General features: G+C 35.9%; 1 protein-coding gene and 1 pseudogene across 1 annotated transcript in view; both read left to right on the top strand.

Moving 5' to 3' along the window:
• TMTC1 (transmembrane and tetratricopeptide repeat containing 1) overlaps positions 1 to 22,475 on the top strand; it is a 244,594-nt gene that overhangs the window by 95,757 nt on the left and 126,362 nt on the right. Inside the window, exons 6-7 of the mRNA XM_011363119.2 lie at positions 9,349 to 9,430; positions 11,122 to 11,225. Coding sequence (XP_011361421.2) covers positions 9,349 to 9,430; positions 11,122 to 11,225 — 186 coding nt within the window. The remainder of the gene's footprint in view (positions 1 to 9,348; positions 9,431 to 11,121; positions 11,226 to 22,475) is intronic.
• Positions 3,025 to 3,143, top strand: LOC111741876 (annotated as a pseudogene).

The raw sequence follows: 22,475 nt of genomic DNA, 5'->3' as shown, positions 1-22,475 counted from the left end.
CCAGCATGGACACTGCTTACATCCCTGTGAACTGTGGTATTTTCTACAGAAAGCTCAGGCTGCCAGATGCCCTCTTTGGTCTCTGTGTGAATTCTGTGCACAAAAATCATATGTATTTGAGAGAATCTGGACATGTCGTCTGTTGTTATGAGTTGCTTCAGAGCTTATACACGAGGATGCAGGCAGAGGGCTATGCAGGGTCCTAGATTGAAAGCTGGATTGGAGAAAGTGTCTTTTGTAAAAGTTTAAGTGAGACTTCCTCCTCTCCATGCCCTAAATCTAAGCTGTCCAGATGTGTAGCACAGACCCCAGCCTACGTTACTCATCCAGTTACAAGCATAAATGTGGGATAGAGAGAGACCCAGTAGGGCCAGCCTGGCCCATGTTCTACATGGATGCAACAAGTGGAAGAGAAAGCACTGACTTGTAGCACAAGTTGACCTCTCCCACTAGCAGTGGAGACCTAATCCGTATCCTGGGTACTGACCATAAGGTTTTAAAATCCTAGGCAGTGGGTCAGAATTGGGACCATGGGGAGAGGCAGCCCCCAAATATCACACAATGGCATATTGATTATTTCAGATTAAAGTCACTTGAAAAGCAGCTGTCACCTTGCATGCAAGAAATAAATATCTCCTATGAAAGGTGCCCTTCTTGCACCAGTAGAGGAGGGGCTGAAAGAGACATCCCTATAGCCAGAGTTAAGGAATTCAAGGCTGAAAAGCCCATATAAACAAACCTTGTTTCTTCTTTACTAATTTATTGCCCATGCCCAAACTTTGTTTAGATTCCTCACTAATGAGCACTTAAACCTGTTTCTTTGTCCTGTCAAATCCATACAAATTTATTTCTTTGTCTAAATAGTAGAAAAAGCTGCCTGCTTTGATTATTTCTCTGAGCATCTTTTATAATTATCTGTGTGCACATATTAAATTGGTTTTTCTCCTATGAATCTGGTCTTGTTGTGTCAGTTTTCCTATTAGTCCAATCATACGAACTCAAGGGGACAGTGGGGGAAATTTTTCCCTCCTCCATGGACCTAAAGAGTCCTGTGACAACAGTGACACCAGGTAAGGACTGGGACAGGCTTAGGGAAAAGGGAGCTGCCTGTGGCTAAGCAAAAAGGAGAGAGAATCAACATCAGTCATATTTAGGGATATTCTACTGCTGTTCAAACTTTCAGGATTTTCAAGCTGCAGTTTAACATTCTTTTATTTAGATTTCAGACACTTGACTGAAACATTGTGAGAAGTGGACTAGGTATGGGAAAGTGGGCTGCCTATGGCGCTTATAGGGAACCCTCATTGCCCAGGGTGGACTGTGCCCACTCCAGTCCCTGTGCTGCTACCTGAGCACCTCTCCTCTTGGCCTCTGTGGACTTTCCCTGCTCTCCCATCTTCTCTGTCCTCCAGGCCCAGGTCGAGTCTCATCTCTTTCTTGTAGCTCCCCTTCCTTTTCCAAGCTACGTTAATTTCTTCCTTCTCTGACTCCTTTAGTCCTTTATCACGTGTTCCCCTCCGTGGGGCAGTACAGAAAGTACAGAAAGGCTTTGTGGTACAGTTTTGAGTACCACGTCAGGAACCAGATGCATCATAGTTTTTCTTTGTTGTTGCTGTTGTATGTGGATGTGGTTAAAGAATTCATACATATGCTTAGAACAGTTTCTGGCCCATGGTTTGCACTTGTCGAGAAGGAAGAAATTTTCCTCTATCCTTTTAGGTTCTCACAGCTGGTTTAATAATTAAATTGACATGAGACAGATTAGCAAGAGAAAATAAGCAAATTTGGTTACATATGTACATATGGGAACCCCACATACGTGAGCAAGTCAGAGACTCCAACATACATCAGAAGTTCAGAGACAGAAAGCAAAAGAGATATATCTGACATTTTGAGCTAAGGATGAGGTAAGGTGCCTTGAGGCTTCAGAGGGGAGGAAGGTCATCGCAGGATGATGAGAAGAGCAGATGTTTAGCAATTAGAAGATTGCCCTGCCCTATAGATAGGTCATAAAAAGATATTTCTGGTAATTACTCTCTTATTATGGGCAAGGCTCAAAATTTAAAATTTTTAAGGGAGAGGCAAAAGTTTCTCTTGAGCTTGCAGCATCTCAATTGCGTTTAGCTCAAAATAATCCACATGCCAGTGGCTCTGTTCTGAACCCCTTTACCCTCAATAATTGTTAGCTGATATTTAAATGTTAAATGTATGCATTTATCCCTTTCATATATTGCCTCTAGATCTTAACTTAGTGCCCAATATTTTGCTTGTTAAATTGAATATTGCTATTAGAATAGCTTCTCATTTTTCATAGTGATGAAGTTGTAGTGGCTTTTTTGTTAATTTCCTACATTGGTCAGGTTATATACTGGTATTCTGAATTATCATTCTTATAAACACATGTTATTAATACGTTTGTACTTCTGAGAGTAGTATCTGAAATGTAGGCATTCTCTTGTGAAGGTGAAAAAAGAGATTAGTTAGCATCGACTGAGAGGTAGCAGAGTGCTGCCGGTTAAGGGCACATTTCTGGATTTATATTCTGACTTCCCTCACTTACTACTTGTGGGACCTTGGGACAAGTTACTTGACCGTCAATAGTTCAATTTCTCCATTTGTAAAATGAAGATATTAATAGTGCACATCTTATAGGAATATGCCAAGGATTATACACGTAATAATTGTGCCTGGGGTGCAGTAGACATTCACTGAATGGGAGCTGTTATTGTCATGGTGGATTTTGTTAGCATAAAGTATTTATCCCAGTTTATCAGGACGGTCCCAATATTTAATACTCTTTTTCACTAGCTTAATTGTAATTAATTTATCCGTCCTTATATCCCAATAAGAGGTTCAGAAAATATGATTATGTTATCATTAGCTATTTTTAATCTTTTTTTTAGTGTAAAAGTTTACTTGTATACCTGTACAAATGTGTATCGCAAATAACGGTGATTTCATTTGTGTAGGTTGCTTAGAGTCTCTGATGTACAACAAGTTCGGGCTGGTCAAAAAGGGAAAACCGTCTATGGCCATGCTACCCTGAACAAGTCCGATCCCGTCTGATCTTGAAAGCTAAACAGGGTCATGCCTGGTTAGTACTTGGATGGGAGACCACCTAAGAAGACCAGGTGCTGTAGGCATAAAAAAATAAAAAAATAAGGGATTGTAAGATGACAAGGTATATGTGTCTTATTGCTTCTCACCTAATTCACTTCTTATTTTCCTCAGGCGTCAGTTTTGTTGTCACTATCTTGGGTCATCCTCATCTCCTACTCTCTATTTCTGCTCTTCTCTGGGGGGCTGGCTGGTTGGTCATCTCACAGGGCAGTGACACCCTCCCAGCTCAGCTCACACACTCCTTCTAACCATCTTTTTTTCACTTAGAATTTCTAAATCAGCTTACTATACATGGAGCTTGCATTTTAACCTGCAGCAATCACTATATACATTAACCTTTAAAAGAATACATCTTAAAAGACTTTAAGAATTATGCACTGCCTCAGTTCATTCATTTATATGAAAAACTTTTATTATAGTTCTTATTATAGATCTGTATGAACTAATGAAGATAATAAAGATGGACATTTTTATTTTTAATTACAAAGAAGTCATTGTGTTATTTACATTCAGAAATGCCATTTAATAAATAATCTATGTTGAAGGGGTGCTTAATAAACCAGCACCATTTTACTTTTATGCTATGTGGAATAGTGAATACTTTGGTTTTGGATTTGGGTCTCACCTCTGCTACTTGCCAGATCCTGAATGAGTACCTCCTTTAGCCTCATTCACAAGATGGACTCACAAGACTGATGGGAGAGTTATATAAAATTAAAAATGTAAAGTGCTTAACATAGTGACTGGCACATATTAAGTGCATTAAGTATTCCCTATTATTAATAAATTGAAAACTTACCTGAGACTATTAATGACAGAAAGGATGATGTCACCAAAATTCAATTTTTGCTACGTATACAAGGAATAAAAATTAAGGCCTATGACTAAATTCTTTGTAGAATATAAATTAGACCCTCTGACTAAATTAACAAAGTCTAAACTCATTGACCTTTGACACTGAAGGACTGTGACCTTTTGCAAGTCAGTTAACATTTCTGGCTTCATTTTTTTTCCTCACTTGTAAAACTGTTAGAACTGGTTCTAACTTTGATTTTCAGAATAGTTAAGAGAACTGAAATTATATTCCCTTATGTATTCTCTGTCTTTATTTCTGTGTGTGATAATCTAAGTAAATATTTCTTTGTAAATAGCATACTGAGTTAAGCGTTTGATATTTCTGGAAGAAAATTTTGTCACAGCAGCAGAATGAGGTATTGAAGGTCAATTTGGGTTTCTGAGTAGATAGAACTGAGGAATTCATCAGTATCTTAGAATAGTTAGTTTCTTCCCTTCAGACTATGCCTTTGAATATCAAAGGAGACATCAAAGATTGTTCTGCTCCTCTGTAGATGAAGTATTTTATGGGTTCAAGGAGAGTGCATTAAAGAGAGAAATTTTTTTTATTTTTGTTAAGTTTATAATTTTTTCTAATGTAAGCTGTATCTTTGCTACTTTGGTCAACTGAAAAATCTTTTTTCTTGTTTCAAAGAGAAGCAGAATTCTGAATTTCTATTCTAAAAGAGCTAAATTTTTTTTTTTTTTGGTCATAGTATATGACTCTTTGTTAATCTACTTTATTATCTTGAAAGAGTAGGATAAATTAAATTACTATGATAGTATTCTAGAAAGAAGTTCATATACAGCTTTTTATAATTTATCAATACAATGTTAAATAGTAACAACTCATTGCATCTGAGTTGTTTGCTACTGGAGCTGGTATCATGGCAAAATTTATCAGTTTTTTATATATTGATATATTCTGAGAAGGACTGGAAAGTATAATACAATATCTTTATTTAAACCACTGAAATTTAAAGTAAGGGAGACAGTACCATACAAGTGGCATTCTTATTTTAAACCCTGCTTTAGCAATGGAGGGTAAGGAAAACACAGAAAAAGAAAAGGGGTTGATTGGAGAAAAATAAATATTTTATGAATTCTATTTGGGTTTGTAAGCATTTATCGATCATCTTACTATATGAATCAATTATTTATTGACACAATAATTTTATTTTAACAAAGCTCAGTGACTTAAAATGATAACTATTCACTTAATCTTCAAGATTATGGGTAGGTGATTCAGTGTGGCTGGTCCTCCTGGTCTCAGGGGAGACTTCTCAATGGGATTTGGGGCCTGAGTACCTATGGAAGGGGAACTTCAGGAAGAAGTTACATTTAGCTCTAAATATTAAAAACATGATCAGTTGAGAAGGTGGATGTTAATAGTCAGAAAATTTGGGGTCAGAAAAATGGAAAATTTGAGGTTTGAGAGAGTACAGATTAGGAACTTTACTTTGGATAATCTTGATCTGCTTTTATTTGCCTAAAGTCAGAAATTATTAAAAATGCAGAATTTGATAATGCCAATACCACTGTTTTTTTTTTTTTTTTAAATCCAACAGTAAATTTAAAAATCTTATTGCTTTTATTTAATTATAAAAGTCAGGCAGCATCCCATTTAGCAAATAGAAAGGAGCTCCTAGGACCTGTACAAAATGAAAGACTTTTATATGCAGAAAGGGGCAGGACAAGGAAGTTACTAGCAAAGAGTGGATTGTTTGTGGCAAGGTCACCTTTTAGGGGACAGCAGGAGCCGGTCAGGTGGATTACCTCACTAGTGCTGACCAGAGAATTCCAGATTGATTGATTTAAGATTCTACTCCTGGGAGAGGTGGAAACCGTAAAGTTAGGTAGTACCAAGTCCTGGTTTGGTGATGTGGGCTTTGCACAAGTAACTCCAATTTGGGTCTGTTGTTTTTTCTTAACACCTCAAACTTATGTTAAAAAAAAATTTTTTATTGTGACAACATGGAAGGACCTTGAGGTTATGCTAATTGAAGTAAGGCAGGTGGAAAGAGACAAATACCATATATGATTTCATTCATTCATGTGGAATATAAAAACAAAAAAATAAAACAAACAAACAGAACAAAAACAAACTTATAGAGGCAGACATCAGATTGGTGGTTAGTGGAGGGGAAAGAGGGTGGTGGGAAAGCAAAACAGGTAAAGGAGCTCAATTGTATGATGACAGAAGAAAACTAGACTTTTGTTGGTGAGCATAATGTAGTACATACAGATATTGATTTGTAATGTTGTACAGCTGAAACTTATACAATGTTATAAGCCAATGTTACCTCAAAAGAATAAATTAGAAGAAATTTTTTAAATCTATTTTTTATATACAATTGCAAATTATGAAGGATCTGTTCAAGGGGGGGATTAACTACTCCCTTGACATTTCTTTTTAAAATTTTAGTAGGTTTCTCTCTGTATTTTTTCAGTTGTCATTTATGATGTCATCACTTGGTGAAACATCCAAAGATACCAATAGTTTAGACCTAAAAGGAACTATGAAACTATTTAGTCCAGCTCTCATGGATAAGGGGAAAAACAGATCTCCTGTAGACTTGTTCCAAGTCATGTAACAAATGAGAATAGAACACTGGACCCTTGATTCCCATCCTAGTGGTTTACTCAGAAGTTTGGTTTTGTTGTTGGGGTTTTCTCTGGCTTAGCAGGAAAAATCATGGAGACTTTTGCTGAAACTGAAAATTATTGGCGATGGAATTTGCATAGTGCCTTGTAAGTCACTTTCAGATACTTGGGCTTGTGATCGAAATGAATAGCTGAGGAAATCTTATATAATAAATTATTGCTTTAGTGTTTTGTTTCCTCCTCTGTAAAAAAGAAATTATAATGTCCTCACAGAATTGTAAGTGGTAAATAAATTACTACAATATAATCACTTAGAGTTGCATCATGCACATATTAATTGTTTCTATTTTTAATATTATTGTTAATAATATTATTGTTTGTTGTATTTGGTTCTACTTCACAGAGCATACATACATCATGGATTAATGGGTAAAATTCCATCATCCAATTTTGTTGTGGGAGAAGAGGAAGGGATACAGAGAATTTAGCCCTTAGGGAGCGCTGACCTTGTATTTACCAAAAAAGCAGGCTGTATCATTTTGGCTTATTTTCTCATTTAATATTGGTGAACAATAGAAAAATAGAAGGTCTTTAAAAACAGAAGTCTTTAAAATAGGTCATTTTTTTTCAGCCACTGCTCCATGTCATTCTAGGCTTTCATTGCTTCGGTATAATACATTTTAAGAATAAATTATTTGGTACCTAAAGGATCTTAACTTCTTAGAAAATGGAATTTCTCATGGAGGAAGAATTTCTAAACAAAGGGACACTTTATAAATATAACTTGCTGAAATAACCATCATAGTGAGCTTGCAGTGAAACGAAATATGAATTTACCTAAGCTTAACATTAAAAAATCCTAAACACTGTGGTTTGTTGCTTTATGGAAAGGAAACCACTTCTGATTTTTACACGGTGTTAAAATAAACCAGCAACAGAGGTAACCTGAGAAATGAAGCTTTCAAAAGCAGACCAACTCAAGAAGCACTGCTTTATTCAGACGTATTACGACTCCAGCCCACTCCAGCACCTTTTTCTTGCCACGTTGCCATTCCCCTTCTTGCAGCCATTTCTCTTACATCAAGGAATAGCAGAAATATCCAGGGTTGGTCTTTGTTGAGTTACCCTAAAAATGATAGTCAAAGTAAAGGCAGAGCTGAAAGAACATGCTTAGCAGTGCTTTAATCTTTTTGGAGTCAAATACCGTTAATCCTGAAAATCAAAGCCAAGGACTTTGCCTCAGAAAAATACGCAGATGCAAACAGACAAAGTCTTGTGTACAGTCTTGTGGTGGACTTCCTTAAGCCTATTTTGGAACATTAGTGATGCACCTGCATTGTGAGAGTTGACAGTATTCTTGTCCTTCCGCCTTGCCAAGTTCCCTTTTGAGAGCTAAGGGAGAAGGAAGAATTGAAATGTAGTGCTTGGAGATGGATCTAGTCCAGAAATTGCTAAAGGCTGACTCTCTGTAGTGTTTGGGTTTTTTTTTTTGTTTGTTTTTTTTTTTGGTGAAAGAGAGGGCAGAGGGCTTACTTCTTTTTCTCCAGTCATTAAGTACTTAAAAGGTCAGATCTTCAGCTGATTGTAAATGGGAAGAGGAAAAGGGAAGCAAGAAGGAAGAGGACCTGCCTTTGAGTGACACTGTCAGCTATGTTAACTGTTAACAAAACAGAAGAACCTCATATATTTTGTAAGCAATTGTCAAGGTCGGCATTTCTTTGTGATGCGAACCCACTCAGGTCTTACAAAAGGATCTCTGTTCTATAGAAAATTACTGTCGTGTAAGGAGACTTCATTTAAATGAAAATTTTAAGAGATTCTGGGGAGAAATCCTTTGAGGAGAAATTGGATTTAAAAGAGTAAAATCAACAGGGTAGGGGAAATAAAAATGAGTAGGAAATGCTTGCTGGATTATATGATTCAATTTGACTTTTTTCTTTCATTTTGTACTTTAAAATATAGAAATTTGCAGATAGGTGAAAATGACTCATTTAAGGTTTTGCTTGGGGTTTAATAATAGCCCCTTCTAGCTTCCCTTTCATTGTCATTTTTAAAACCAGCCAATCACATGTTTTATATATGGGTATATGGAGTTCCCACTTTGTAGTAGTGAGTGCTCTGTGGAAGATTCAGGGTCCACACAAGTTTTTGACCCACTAGAAGTTAACATTCTTATAACTTAGTTTGGTTCTGAAGGCTATAGGCAGGTGAGAAAATTATCCACTGCGTATGGGTAAGTTCTGATCCCACCACTGGTTTACCTTGGATAAATTACTTAACCGCACACAGTCTTGGCATCTTTTGTTTTTAGGGGTAAGACATTGGTGAGATATTTTGTACCTCTCACATTAAGTAGGTTAATGAACTCCTATCTTGTTTAAGGTCATCGAGTATGACAAGTATAACCATAAAGTTACCAGAAAGCCTGATTATTTGGGATTAGATGGGATAGCAACATTTATAGCTAACGGTGCTAGGTTCTGTTCCATATATTATCTCATTAATCCTCACAACTTTTCTGTGAAGTATATACTATTATTACTCCTTTTTTATAAGTGAGAAAATGAGCTCTGCAAAGATGTTAAGAAACTTGCCCAAAGTCTTTCAGACAGCAAGCAGCAGAGGCGGGAGGCTGAAATCTAGGTGGTCTGTCTCCAGAAGCCACACTGCTAGCTTTGGTCTTTTTCCAGCCCTTTTCAGAGCCTACAGCATATGCACATTGAAAGGAGAAGTTAATGGTGGTAGACTCTGACACTTATTTAAGATTTTATTTTTTCTTTCCTGTTTCAGGTATCTGACAGCAAGCAATAATAGAAATTTCCTGCTTACCATGAGGCCATTCTTCAAAAGGGCCACCTTGGTTATAAGTTATGTAAGTACATATATGCTTTTGAAATATCTGATAAGGGATGTTTCACTTTAACTTGGCTCAAAGTCATGATCCAGATTATTTAATAGAATCAGCAATAGATTCCTACACCTTGATCTTAGGATCAAAGTGTTAACATGCCGTAAATGTTACAAAGCAATAGAAGGTATGTGTGAAAGCATTCTAGGGATATTTGAACTCAATGACACAGATAGTGTGAACTATAGTATTTTATGAGTTTCTTTCAAAGTGCTGATGCTGAGTTGTCTCAGCATCGCAAACCTGATTGTTTCAGCTATCTATTACTGCATAACAAACTACCCCAAAGTGCAGTGCCTTAAAACAACCACCACCATATACCTGTCCTAACCGCTTTAGTTTGGGTGGCATCTACTTGGATGGTTCTGCTCACTATGAGTTTTGGCTGGGGTTATTTGAGCAAAGTCATGCAACTATCAGATGGGCTACGTGGTCTCTGTCTGGTAACTCATCCTCTAGGTCCTCTTTCTGTGGCCACCCTCTCTAGCAGGACAGCCAGAACTTCTTTATAACATGGCAGCAGGGTTCTACAAGAACAAACCTAAAATTGCAGGGCCTCTGAAGGGTTAGGCCTAGAGCAGACACAGTGTACCTTCTACCACATTCTGTTGGTTGATGCAAGTCACAAGACCAACCCAGATTTAAAGGGTGAGGCAGTTGACTCAATTTCCTAATAGGAAAAGCAAAATGTGCATACAAAGAGGGTAGAAATTCTTGGTGGCCATCTTTGGTGACTGTCACGTTAATCATCTTTTTATGTAGTTGGATGGTTCTATTCAAGGAGATTAAGAGACAGGTCTCTTATGCTATAGTTGTTTCTCTTAAATTTCCTGTCAAAATTTATAATACATTTTGATAGGAAACTTAGAAAAATGTCTTTGAATTGTAATGTTAATAATTAATGTGATTTTTTTCTCAACACTAAAACATGTTTATGGAAGAAGATGAGTATGGAAAAATTGAATGAATAGGGTAACTTGACTGGACAATTTCATCAAAAGGGGCAAAACATTTCTCTAAAAAATTCCCCAGTGTATTTGCAACATGATAGCACCAGTTAGTGAAAAACTTTCATTGGATAACACAAAAAACCTTCCCTAGGGTTTTTGAAATAATCTTTCATAAGTGTTCTACTTTAGAGCATTCAAGGGTTGGAGCATTTCCAAATGTATTCATTCAAGACACAGCAGTATTATCTATCATATTTTAAATTAATTTTCACAGGGCTTTGTGAGTGGAATAGTTAAGAAATTGGGTGTTAGAGACCAATGAATGGCATGAGTTCAACTCCTGGATCTTGCTGTTTACTAGCTGTGGGAGGATTCTGGGCAAATGACCTCTAAGCCTGGGCTTTCTCATTTACCTCTAGGATTGTGAGGCCTCAGGTGAGCTGGAAAGCTGTTAGCACAGTGAATGACAGCTGTGTTGTTAAGAATTTGTCACTGTTTCATCACCTTCACTGTTTATTCTTCTCTCTCCCAGCTATTTTCACCTTTCCAACTCATCTTGAATGTTAGAATTTTATAGAAATGCTCACTAGAGAAAGTGTTTGTAAAACAAAATATTTGTAAAGCATCTGGAAATATCCTCCAGAAAAGACGGGGCTTATCCCCAACAAGTGATGATTTTCTTACCAAATCTTCTTTTTCTTGAAGGTGATTGTCATTTTATACTTCCGTCTGTGGATAATGGGAGGATCAATGCCCCTCTTTTCAGAGCAAGATAATCCAGCTTCATTTTCGCCTTACATTCTTACAAGGTCAGTAGAAATACATTGCTTAAACTTTATTTGGTATTTATTAGATTGTTTTAAGTAATCTTAAATGATTGGCTTCCTTTGTATTTTAAAGAAAGGAAGTAAAGTGTACAACTGAAACATTGGATTTTGTTAACCAACGTCACCATAAAAAAATTTAAAAATTTAAAAAAAGAAAAAAGAAGGGGATTGTGTCCTATTTGGGGTATGGGAGAAAAAAATTTCTATTCATACATTTGGAAATCTTTTCGACTAATGGTGCTGTTTTGTCAGTACTATTGGTATTGTTCTCATACTGATATATATTTATTTATTCAATAAGCATTTTACTGAGCACTTATCATCAATAATATCTATTCGGTGGCCTACATGGCAAATGTTACAGAACAATTTGCAGAAAGTTACAATGAGGTGGATTGGACATCATAACTATTTGTAAGAATAAAATCAGTGGAGAGGTTGAAAGTGGCAAACAGAAATGAAAAACAATTTTTGCTAAGATAAAGCTACTTGTATCTTACCATTTGTCCTTAAGAGTTTTAGAGATATTGGATCATGAAGCGATGTTGATCAGTGGATCTGGTTCATTGAGAAGGTTTTTAATTCCTTATCTATTCAGTCTGCTGTGATGTGCTGCTGAGGCTTTCAGATATAATTACATTTGACAATTTTAATATGTTTTCTTCAGGATAAATATCAACATGCACTGTACTTAAATTTTCATAGTTTATTATGTGTTTATCATATATCATTTTCATAATAGTAACCTTCACTTTTTTGAGTTTGCAAAGACATGTAAATCTTTAATTAAACCTTGATTTACAGCTCATTTATATTGTGGTTTACTTGTGTCTCTTAGAGACAATAGATTGTTGGATTTTGTTTTTATGCCAGGCAGTAATCTTTGCTTTATTTCACTCATTTACCTTATATGTTTTAATTGATAGATTTTTACTTTTTTTGCCTTGTGTATTTTTCTTTATTGTTCCTAGTCTTTTCTTCCTTTCTTTAAAGACTGTTTTCCATTCAAAAAGGATAGCTTCCCATTTGATTAACTCATTTTTATAATAGGTATTATGTCACAATTGTTTTCATTACTTACAGCAAAATGTGTATTAAAAAAAATCTTGATATGCCTTCGGAAATCATATGGCATCCAACCCCTAGTGTTGGCTTATCCCTTTGAGACAATCTAGAGCCTTACAAATTGTTGCTTATAGCCTATATTTTTCAAAAAGTTGCTTAATTAATCATTTAGTTAAGCTCAACATCTCTAACTTAGCTTTTTGTTAATGCTGCAATCTCCTTGTCCTTTATAGGTATCTTTTGCTGGCTTTCAACATCTCCAGGGCCCTTTTTCTGGACATTTTTAGCTCATTGATAAACGGTTTTGGTTTCTGTAGCTCCTTAAATAGCTACTTTCTGCTTTTAAGAGAAAAACCAGCTTTGCCAGATCCTGCTCTTGCTTAATGGCTCCACTTCCTTTAGCTTTGGATTGGTTCCCCTCCAGGCTTTCTTGTCTCCTGAATGTGAGCATTCGTTCTTAATCTTTATAGTTAGATGCAGCCTGTTCCCTGGGCTGCCAAGATGCAAAGTCAAAAGAGACAGATGGGTGAGAAGAACAGACTACTCTCAACTCCCTAACCAATTATTTCATTCACATTTGTCATCTGTAAACAAGTGCCTGCCTCAAAGCCCTTAGTGTGAGGACAAGGGCCTTTGGTCTCTGACTCCTTGCTCTCTTCTCTGTAGCTTCTTAGCTGCCGGGTGAGTTAGGTTGCGTTGTTATCCCTGCTGGTGGCTGCAGAAAATTCTTTGAGGGAACCTCCAGCAAAATTAGGACTTTGGACCAGTCATTTGCTGGGTTCTTCCTTTCAATTCCAGGGCATATGTGTACTTTTTCAGAGGAGTGGTACACGTTAAAGCCAGGATTTTCTGCTATAAGCCAATCTAAGTGACTATTCTCAGGCAATTCCATCAATATAAAATGATAGAATAGAATATCCCATTACACCTTTATATTCTTCCTATCTTTTATTTAAAAAATATTTTTATTCCCGTATTTCATATTTAAAGTACATAGATACCCAGGGACATTTCAGTGACAGTAGTTATAAATGGTTTTTCGCATTCCTCTAAAGTAGCTGCATTATAATAGACTCTTTTGAGCATCCAAAAAATTGTCTTTAATTCCTTTCCTGAGTAAGGTTTCTACTCTCTTTGCATAATTATTTGACCTCTAGTACACTGGTGATTCTTAAATTCGATTTCCTTGGTTTCTTTCCTAGTTCTGTTGTTTTTTTTCTTTCTTTCTCATCAGCTGTGCAATTTATCTATGATTTGGTTGCTTCTTTGAGTCTGTCTTTATTAATCATAGGTTTATCATTCAGCTATGTCACTCTGTCTCATTAATGTTTTATCTCTTTTACTGGATTTACAAACTTCAGACAGTTTTTATAGCATCTTTGCTTCTGTCTTGCAAGTACCATATCTTCTTTTAAAGTATGTATAATAAATTATTCTTTATCAGTGAGAGTTTTCAGATTAGCTTTCTCTCCCTTTAATAATTGCTGTAGTTATTAAATACATGTAGTTTAAAAAATCCTAATAGCTTTTAAGCATAGCTTGGCCAAGTATCTCTTTGTTTCATATGATTTCTTGTGACTTTAGTTCTGAAATTTCTTCTCTTTTACATTATGTATTTCCATGTGTTTAGCTAGGATGAAATACCCAGTCATTTTCTGTTTAACAAAACTGAGGTACAAAATCATTATGTTATGCTCATGAGAAACTTTTGTTAAGAAAAATTATCTAAGATGTGGGACTAAGACAAAAGATAGTTGATTATATGACGTTCACTGTAATGTAGGGCGCTTTCTAACAAACCTAGCAGAATGTAACTTTGGTTGACTTGTAATTTACATTTACTATACTTTACAAGTCTGTCAACTTAGAATTTAACATAGATTTAAGGTAAGTGTGATTATTTCTTTTTTCTCTAGTAGAAAATAAAACTTCAAATGTTACAGCTTCTTTGCCTTGCAGGTCATAGAACAAATTTATATCTAATTTGCCAATCTCATTCTCTTTTTAATAACTATGAAAACCCCAGTTTTTTCAAATTAAATTTATATATTTATATACGTATATATTAATTTATTTTTTATGTATATTCTCTGTACATATATATAAAAAATAACATATTCGTTGAGGTATAATTTGCATGCCATATAGTTCACTTATTAAAGTGTACAATTCAGTGGTTTTTAGTATACTCACAGAGTTGTGCAACCATTACCACAATCAATTCTAGAACATTTTCATCACCCGAAAAAGAAACCTTACATGCATTATCAGTCACTCCCCATTTCACCCCAGTCCCTGAGCCCTAAGCAATTATTGATCCTCTCTTTGTCACTATAACGTTACCTATTCTGAGCATGTCGTATAAGTGGAATCATATAATATGTGGTCTTTTGTTGACTGCCTTCTTTTACTTAGCATAATGTGTTCAAAATTCATTCATGTCGTAGCATATGTCAATACTTGCTCTTTTTTATTCCCCGGTAGTATGCCTTTGTGTGGTTATACCACTTTTGTTCTTCCATTCATCTGTTGATGGACATTTGGGTTGTTTCCACTTTTTGGCTATCATCAATAATGCTGCTATGAACATTTATGGACAAGTTTTTGTCTGAATGTGTGTTTTCATTTCTCTTGTATATGTACCTAGGACTAAAACTGCCAGGTCATATATGTTAACTCTATATTTGACTTTTTTGAGGAACTAACTGCCAGACTGTTTACCAAAGTAGCTGCACCATTTTACATTTCTACCAGCAGTGTATGATGGTTCCATTTTCTCTACATCCTCACCAACACTTGTCTTTCTGACAATCTTGTTTGTTTATTTGTTTTAATTATAGCCATATGAGTATGTGTGAAATGGTGTCTCATTGTGGTTTTGATTTACATTTACCTGATGGCTAATGATGTTGAATATCTTTTCATGTGCATATTGGCCATTTCTGTATCTTCTTTGGAGATATGTCTATTCAGATTCTTTGTCCAGTTTTTAATTGGATTATTTGTCATTTTATTATTGCATTGTAACAGTTCTTTATATGTTCTAGATACGTCCCTTATTAAATATATGATTTGTAAACATTTTCTACCTTTCTGTGTGTTGTTTCTTTTTTTTTTTTTTTGATGGTGTCCTTTAAAGCACAGAAGTTTTTAGTTTTAGTAAAGTCCAATTAATTTTTTTATTGTTGCTTGCGCTTTTGTTGTTATATCTAAGAAAGCTTCGCTTCATTCAAATTCTCTCACAGTTTCACTGGCTTTGTCAAGTTTCTGGTTCTCTTATTAATAAGTTATATAAACCTTTAGTTTTCACTGTGTATTTGTATGAAGATTATGCTTTTAATATTTTTAAATTGTGTTTTGATACAGTTTTTCTTAACAGCAGTTTAGAAGCCCATTTAGAATTTGACTTCTTATTCTTGACCATTGGATATGTCAAATCACAAAAGTAGATCGATACAAATTTTGCGGGGTGAGCATTATTCAGGATACACTGGTAACAGGCCTTTAATCTTTTACCTTTTTATTTTAATTCAAACATTTAGGTTGTATTATCTGTCAGTAATTCTATATGACTGCTCAATAACTTTCCAACCTGTTATTAAGATTGTGTGGATCAATTGAATGACATGACATTGAATTGTCAATGTTTCTATGTTTGCCTTGAGAAGAAAAGTGTAATTAGAATTTAGAGAGATGAATTTTAATTGCACAAGTTTCCTTGACAAGCAAGTTCCCCCGGGCCCAACTGTCTAAGCCAAACAGAATTCTGGATTCCAATGCCCAAAGATTCTGCTTCTGTGGTTTCAGTGGACTTGCATTTGAGAAGTTATGGAATAGATTTATGTGCAACTTGTCCTGTCAGAGAATTGTCATTTAGCATAGGATTTACTCATCTGTTTATATGTCTTTTTAGAAATGTAATACTTTGACATTCAATCTTGCAAATATTGAATTAAAAATAAAAACAAAAGCCCAACTTAAGTATGGCTTCTACATAGGGCTGGAGCCTGCAGAAGAGATAACATGATGTTTTCACTGTTAAAGCCCCTCTCTGCTGCCTAGTAATTGGTTTTCCGTCTTACAAGATTTGAAGGGGACAGAATGTAAAGCAGTATATACTTGATGGAAGAGGTATTGCTTTTATAATATTAAAAATGGTTATTTTTTCAAATCTAGGAAATAGATAAAATAGGATTTACAGTGAAAGAATATAGAGTCCTCCTATCAGCATCATGTTTTTTTCATGAGATGTGGTCTTGGATAAGCAGGTAGCATGTATTTGCTGAAGTGGGTCGATCTGTTCTGATGTTCGAAATACAGACAAAGGCTTGTATTACTTTGTAGGAAAACATCTATGATGTGAAACAATATTAAGATGGAACTCAACATCTTCCTTCTAAAGAAGCTTCTTTTTTTGTCTTTCCATTTTCAGTTGATAGTTTTAAATGAGCAAAAAACCTTAGGGTACTTTGTGTTTCTAATATTCACAGTTCTTAAAGCTCCTAATATGGGGGCTATCTCATAATAAACTCTCAACTAATAGGCTTAAAATTTAAATCATTCTTTTAAAAAAATGTGTGGTGTGTTTAAAGAGATTCGTGCAAAATGAACTGTTCTGGTCTTGCTTTAGCAACTAGCAGAGCCTTGTGTTAGGTCTTCCATATGTGTGTTTCTTTGAAATGAAACTGAAGTTATTCTGATTTTTACAGCAGTGGTTACCAAACTAGAGTGAATATCAGAGTCACCTAGGAAAGAATGTTAAAAATAAAGATTTCCTTTTTCATGTCTCAGAAATTCTGATTGAAAAGATCACAAAGATGAGTGAGAAAATCTTTATTTGACCAGCAACCTAAGTATATTTGGAGGGCAGTATGTGTCACCTTTTTTGAAATCTTCAGGTTAAAACTGTGTCCTCTGTGGCTGAAGAGCTCTCTACAAGGGGGCTGTTGTCCCCATTATGGATTTTGTATTATGTTTATTGAATAGTAAGAAAGAATGAAAGAGATTATCAAGGTCCATGAGTATAGTTTTCCCAACTGAAGTGACACTGTGTAATAGTAATTTGTCTAATTTGTCTTGGACTCTGGGAATGAGGGAAAGTGGAGGGAGTTAGAAGAGAGAGTTTGTGGAGGGAGCAAATTCTGTCTCTAGACTTGGGATCAGTTGTTGGAAAATGTTGGTCTGAATCAATTATTGATAATTTACTTCTCAAAGAAAACTATAATTCTTTAACTCTACATTCTGTGTTTCTATTATAACCTTAAATCCCTGAGAAGCTGATAAAAATGAAAAGCAAGTCTTAAATTTTTTGCCAACATTGAAACAGAAAGGCAAAAATTGCTTTTCATAATGAATAAAATGCCAAGCCCAAGCCTTTTATTTAAGGATTCTATTTCTTGCTGTGTGGTGCTCTAACATACATTTTAATCAGTGCAATCATCTGTTTATTGTGCTGTACAGAAGATTACACACTGGTGTTAAGTTTCTGTCAGTCCTGCTTTAATTAAAAACTGAAGTTTTTTTTTTTTTTTTTTTTTTAATGTAAATTCTCAAGTACATCAGAATTGCACTGTTCAAAGAATAAGTTGGGGTCTCAGGCCGGTACTTCTGCATGAAATATCAGTATTTGATCCATTATATTTCCTTTCAGTTTTCTACGTTAATAAGTGCCAGTAGAAGACTGTGTTATGCAGTGGAGAATTGTGTGTGGAGCCAGAAAACCCTGTCCTGTGTGCAAGCTCTGCTGCGGGCTTGTGGTGGAACACTGAACAAGTCATAGCCTCCTTAAGGCTATTTCCCTTACTGCGAAAATGAGAGTAATACCTACTTCATAGAGATTGCTTTGAGATCAGATAATCCTTATATGCAAATACTTTGTGAGCTAGAAAATACTGGACATGTTTTAAGAGTTTTTAGTGTCCTTGGATGTAGTTCATTAGTATAGCAACAGGATTCTTGTGTGGAAATGTGGAAACCTATGCCTGATGCATAGTAAGCAGTCAGTGCGTGTTTGCCTAGTGGAAGCTAAAGCTCCATGAGGGAAAGCATGTTGCTTTGAAATGAAGATGTGAAATGCTTTATAGAGAGAAACAGACCTTAGATAAGAAATGAATCAAATATTTGCTTAGCAGAAGGTGTTATTTGCTTTTTAAAAGCTATATGGGTAAGAAGTTGTTACTGACAGTCTTATATGTTGAAATTTATTTCTTCTACTTGGACGACACTATCTCTGTTAAAAAGATAACAGTATTAATGGTGCATTAAAAAGGGCAGGGAGACTTAATGACATTTCAGATTCTTTTTATAGTTTATCCATGGTAACAAGAGTTCTCATTTAAACTATATTCATTGGAGTTTAATGCAAAATAAGAAAAAATAAGCCTGGCATAGCTTTATAATGGTGCTTCTGTGACACGTGAGGGGGAGCACCTCTACTCAGACATTCTTCACTATCTGATGGTGTGCCACAAGCTGGCATGGTACTAGGTGCTGAGAGAAGCTACACAAAAGTGAAATCTTCAGTCTGTGCCCTTCAGCTCCATGCCTGGACAACTGAGAACCTAGCAGTTCTCTTTCATTGAACTGCAGAAAAATATATAGTTGCTTCAAACCAAAATAAAAGTATAAAATTCAAAATTCAAATATTTCTGGATTTTTAGGCATTATTTTAATATGAGATTAATCTCTTAAAATCCATAAAATCCATCCATTTAAAGAGCTAGGTGCTGAGGAAGTAATTATACACAAGACACAGCCCTGTCCCCCAAGAGCTTGTGTTTTGGTGGGGAGACAGGCACAGTAACAAGCAGTTAGAGGGCAGTGTGAAAGCCTCGGGGCTGTGGGAGTTCATAGGAGGGACACCAGCCTGGTCTAGTGGGAAGGCTGCAACAGGGAAGTTGTCAGAAGAAAAGACATCTACATTGGGAGCTGAAGGATCAGGAGTTGGAGTTCATTGATTCCAGAAGATGAGGTGAGCCAATAAGGTGCTGCTGTCAGGAACTTGAAACTTGTGAGTGAGCAAATTGGCAGTGAAGACTAGAGTGACAGGTGTGTGAAGACAAGGGAAAGGGAGAAGCTGGGGCAGCCCTGATGGCCATGGTCCAGCCTCAGTTATGCAAATCCTGAAGAGAAGCCCCAGAGCAGAGAGGAGAATGGAGCCACTTCTAAGAGAAGCGGGACAGCTGTGAAGAAGGCCTTAGGCCCAAAGAGCGGGTGCTGCCTTCTTTTCTGTAGCTGCTTGGTTTTACTAAGAAGCCTGGTTTTACTCTTGCTTTCATGACTTCAGATTCTTACAGAAATTTTATAAATAACCCTGGCTTTACTTGAGATGGTTTGCTTAGACCAACGGTTTTTATCGTCCAGAAGAACTTCAAAAACAAAATGCAAATGAGAAGCTGGCTAAAGAGTCATTTGGATTTCTTTTCCTAAGTGTTTGGAAGTGATCTTGCCATCTCTACCCCCAGGTGCCAAAGTAGCAAGTGTTCATTGGCACTGAAAGGCCATGGCCCTGGAATGCCCCTGGGAGGGCCACAGCACCTGTCTGGCACCTTCTACTCTGTTGCTTTGAAGGTGCAAAAGGATGAGGACAGTAGACCATTTTCTACACCAGCCAGTCAATTGAGATTGCTTCGTGGCTTTCAGCTCCCTCTCTGTGTCCTGGTGGTCAGGTCCTGCTTCCAGTCACCCCGTCCTTGTTTTTAGATGGTTTTCTTTGATTTTCTTTTCTCTTATGTCTTCTGTTTTTGTTCCACATTGTGTCATTTATCCATGTTGCATTCATTCTTGTTACTGAATAGACTTCTACTGAATGGATATACTACAATGTATGTATTCATTTTATTGTAGATGCACATCTGGGTTGTCTCAGTTTTGAACTGTTAAGAATAGTGCTGCTATGAACAATGCTGTAAATGGTGAACATAGGTATGCAATGCTATTGAGTATAAACTTCGAAGTAGAATTGCTAGGTCATGAAGTATGCATTTATTATGCTTTCATGAAACTGCTCGCAGATCTCCAAAGTGTTTTAATCAATTTATGGTAGTGTTTCGCAGTTCCAGTTTCTCCACATCCTCATCAACATTTGACATGGTATTTTTCATTTTAGACATTTTAGCAAGAGTCATTTAAAATTTTTTTATATTACACATTTTAAATCCTGTACTCTAATATGACCCATACATATTCTTCACTGTTCTCAGAAAGGGTCATGTTCATTTATAATTTGAAGCCGTTTTTATTTGGGGGCCCAGCTTGGACTCTCTCTCTCATATTTCCACCTGTTGAAATTCTGCATAGATTCTAGGGTGTCATCCCTTAATCCTCCATCTTCATCAATCTATTATTTCTTAGAACTTCATTGAAATTTGATGTTTATATTTTACTTTCATCCAACTGTATAATGTGTGTATGTGTTCTCACTACCATTACTGTGAAAATGCCCTTCTAGTGGGTAGGAGACTAGATCTTATTACGCTTCAGTACCTAGAAAAGTACACAGTACCATTATTGAATTCTAGCAAGGATTTCTTGCTTTAGGAGAAGGGTGGTATAGGAAGTAGCTTTCTTTGGCTAGTCCTGGGGAAGGTGATAGGCAAGAAGAGAAGGTGCTAGTGATGATATAAGCAGGTTATGCCTGGAAAAGACCTTTCATTATTGCTGGGGCACAGAGAGACTATGGAGACCATTTCAAAGCATCAGTGGTAATTCAGGAGTCAAAAATAGAGGATAGCCTAAGGAGGGGCAGGACAGGTCACCAAAACTAGTGGGTAAAGGCAGAATCGGGTGGGTCGCTCTGCTGAGGCTGGTAAAAGGAGTTTACACTGAGGCTGGTACACTGACAGTTTAGCCAATGCCTTTTCCAAGAGGAGACAATGTAAACACAGTCAACTCAATATCCTGTTTTTATGAAAAAGTGAAGAATTTTTTTTTGGTGAAGGAACCTTTGAGCAGTAACAATTTTATATAAAAAAAGCAAGTGCTGTATATTTCTGCTTGTAGTAGTGACATTTTCATATGTACCTATCTTAGGCATCTTTCTAGAACAAAGAAATGTGTTGGTCTTACCTTATTTCTTCACCAAAAAAGTGTTTCTCAAAGGCAAAGGACAAAATCTATGTATATTTTTGCACTTAAAACACTCTATTTTTTTTTTATAAAAATGAAGATTTAGATTTAAAGAGCCACCCAGTTTCATTAGGTGCCATATGATGCATAATTCCCCCCACAGCCTCTTCTTCCTTTTCCCTTTTTTGTGTTTCCTGGCTTATCGATGAAAATACATGACTAAATCATTTAAGCTGAATTCCTGGCTTCCTATGCTATATATTTGATTTCATTGACAAGATATTCTAGTGGCTTTCCCCTGTTAGCAGATTTCATGGTAGAAAATTGTTAAACAATTCATTTTGGTTTTGTTCCTGCTTTAAAGAAAGAGAACCCAGAAGGGCAGAGATGTTCAACATATTATTTCATTTCTGAAATTTTAGCAGAAATAAACAAGATGATGAATTTGAAATGTAATTCATCGTCAATGAGTTAAAAAGAAATACTGTAGTTGCCGATTACAGCTGGCTCAACTAAGCCCCTAAAATGTAATTAGCATTTGGCATCATTCCAAGGCTTCTTTATGTTTAAATTTGCAAAAATTTTCCAATGCTCTTTCAGTATTTCAAGTAGTACTTAAAGAGTTTAGTAGCAACATTAACCTGAATTCATATGCACCAGAAGGTAGGTGATGTCTCGAGTTATGTAGATAATACACATGTATTTAAAGAAGTGAGTTAGTAGTCTTGGAATAAGTTAATAGTTTTGACTTTCCTAGTGTTATAGGAAGGGGAAGTTGCTTTTAGTGTATGGTTTACTTTACTTCTTTAACTTATTTGGGTTACAATCTGTAAAAAGTCACAATGAGCATTAAAAAAATCTCAATAATTACATTGAAATTGTAACTTTAAAAAAAATATCATTCCTTATATTTGCTTTTTCATCAGTATGGTGTTACAAATATATATATACATATATGTATGTGTGTGTGTGTGTGTGTGTGTGTGTGTGTGTGTGTGTGTGTGTGTATATGAAACTGAGGACAACTTGCATAGCAAGACCAAAATGTGAGCTTAATATTAACATATAGATTTTGTACCAGAAGGGAGGGGAGAGGATGGA

Source organism: Pteropus vampyrus, unplaced genomic scaffold (genome assembly GCF_000151845.1).
Source record: "Pteropus vampyrus isolate Shadow unplaced genomic scaffold, Pvam_2.0 Scaffold82, whole genome shotgun sequence".
Taxonomy (NCBI): domain Eukaryota; kingdom Metazoa; phylum Chordata; class Mammalia; order Chiroptera; family Pteropodidae; genus Pteropus; species Pteropus vampyrus.
This window is presented reverse-complemented; position numbering and strand designations above follow the sequence as displayed.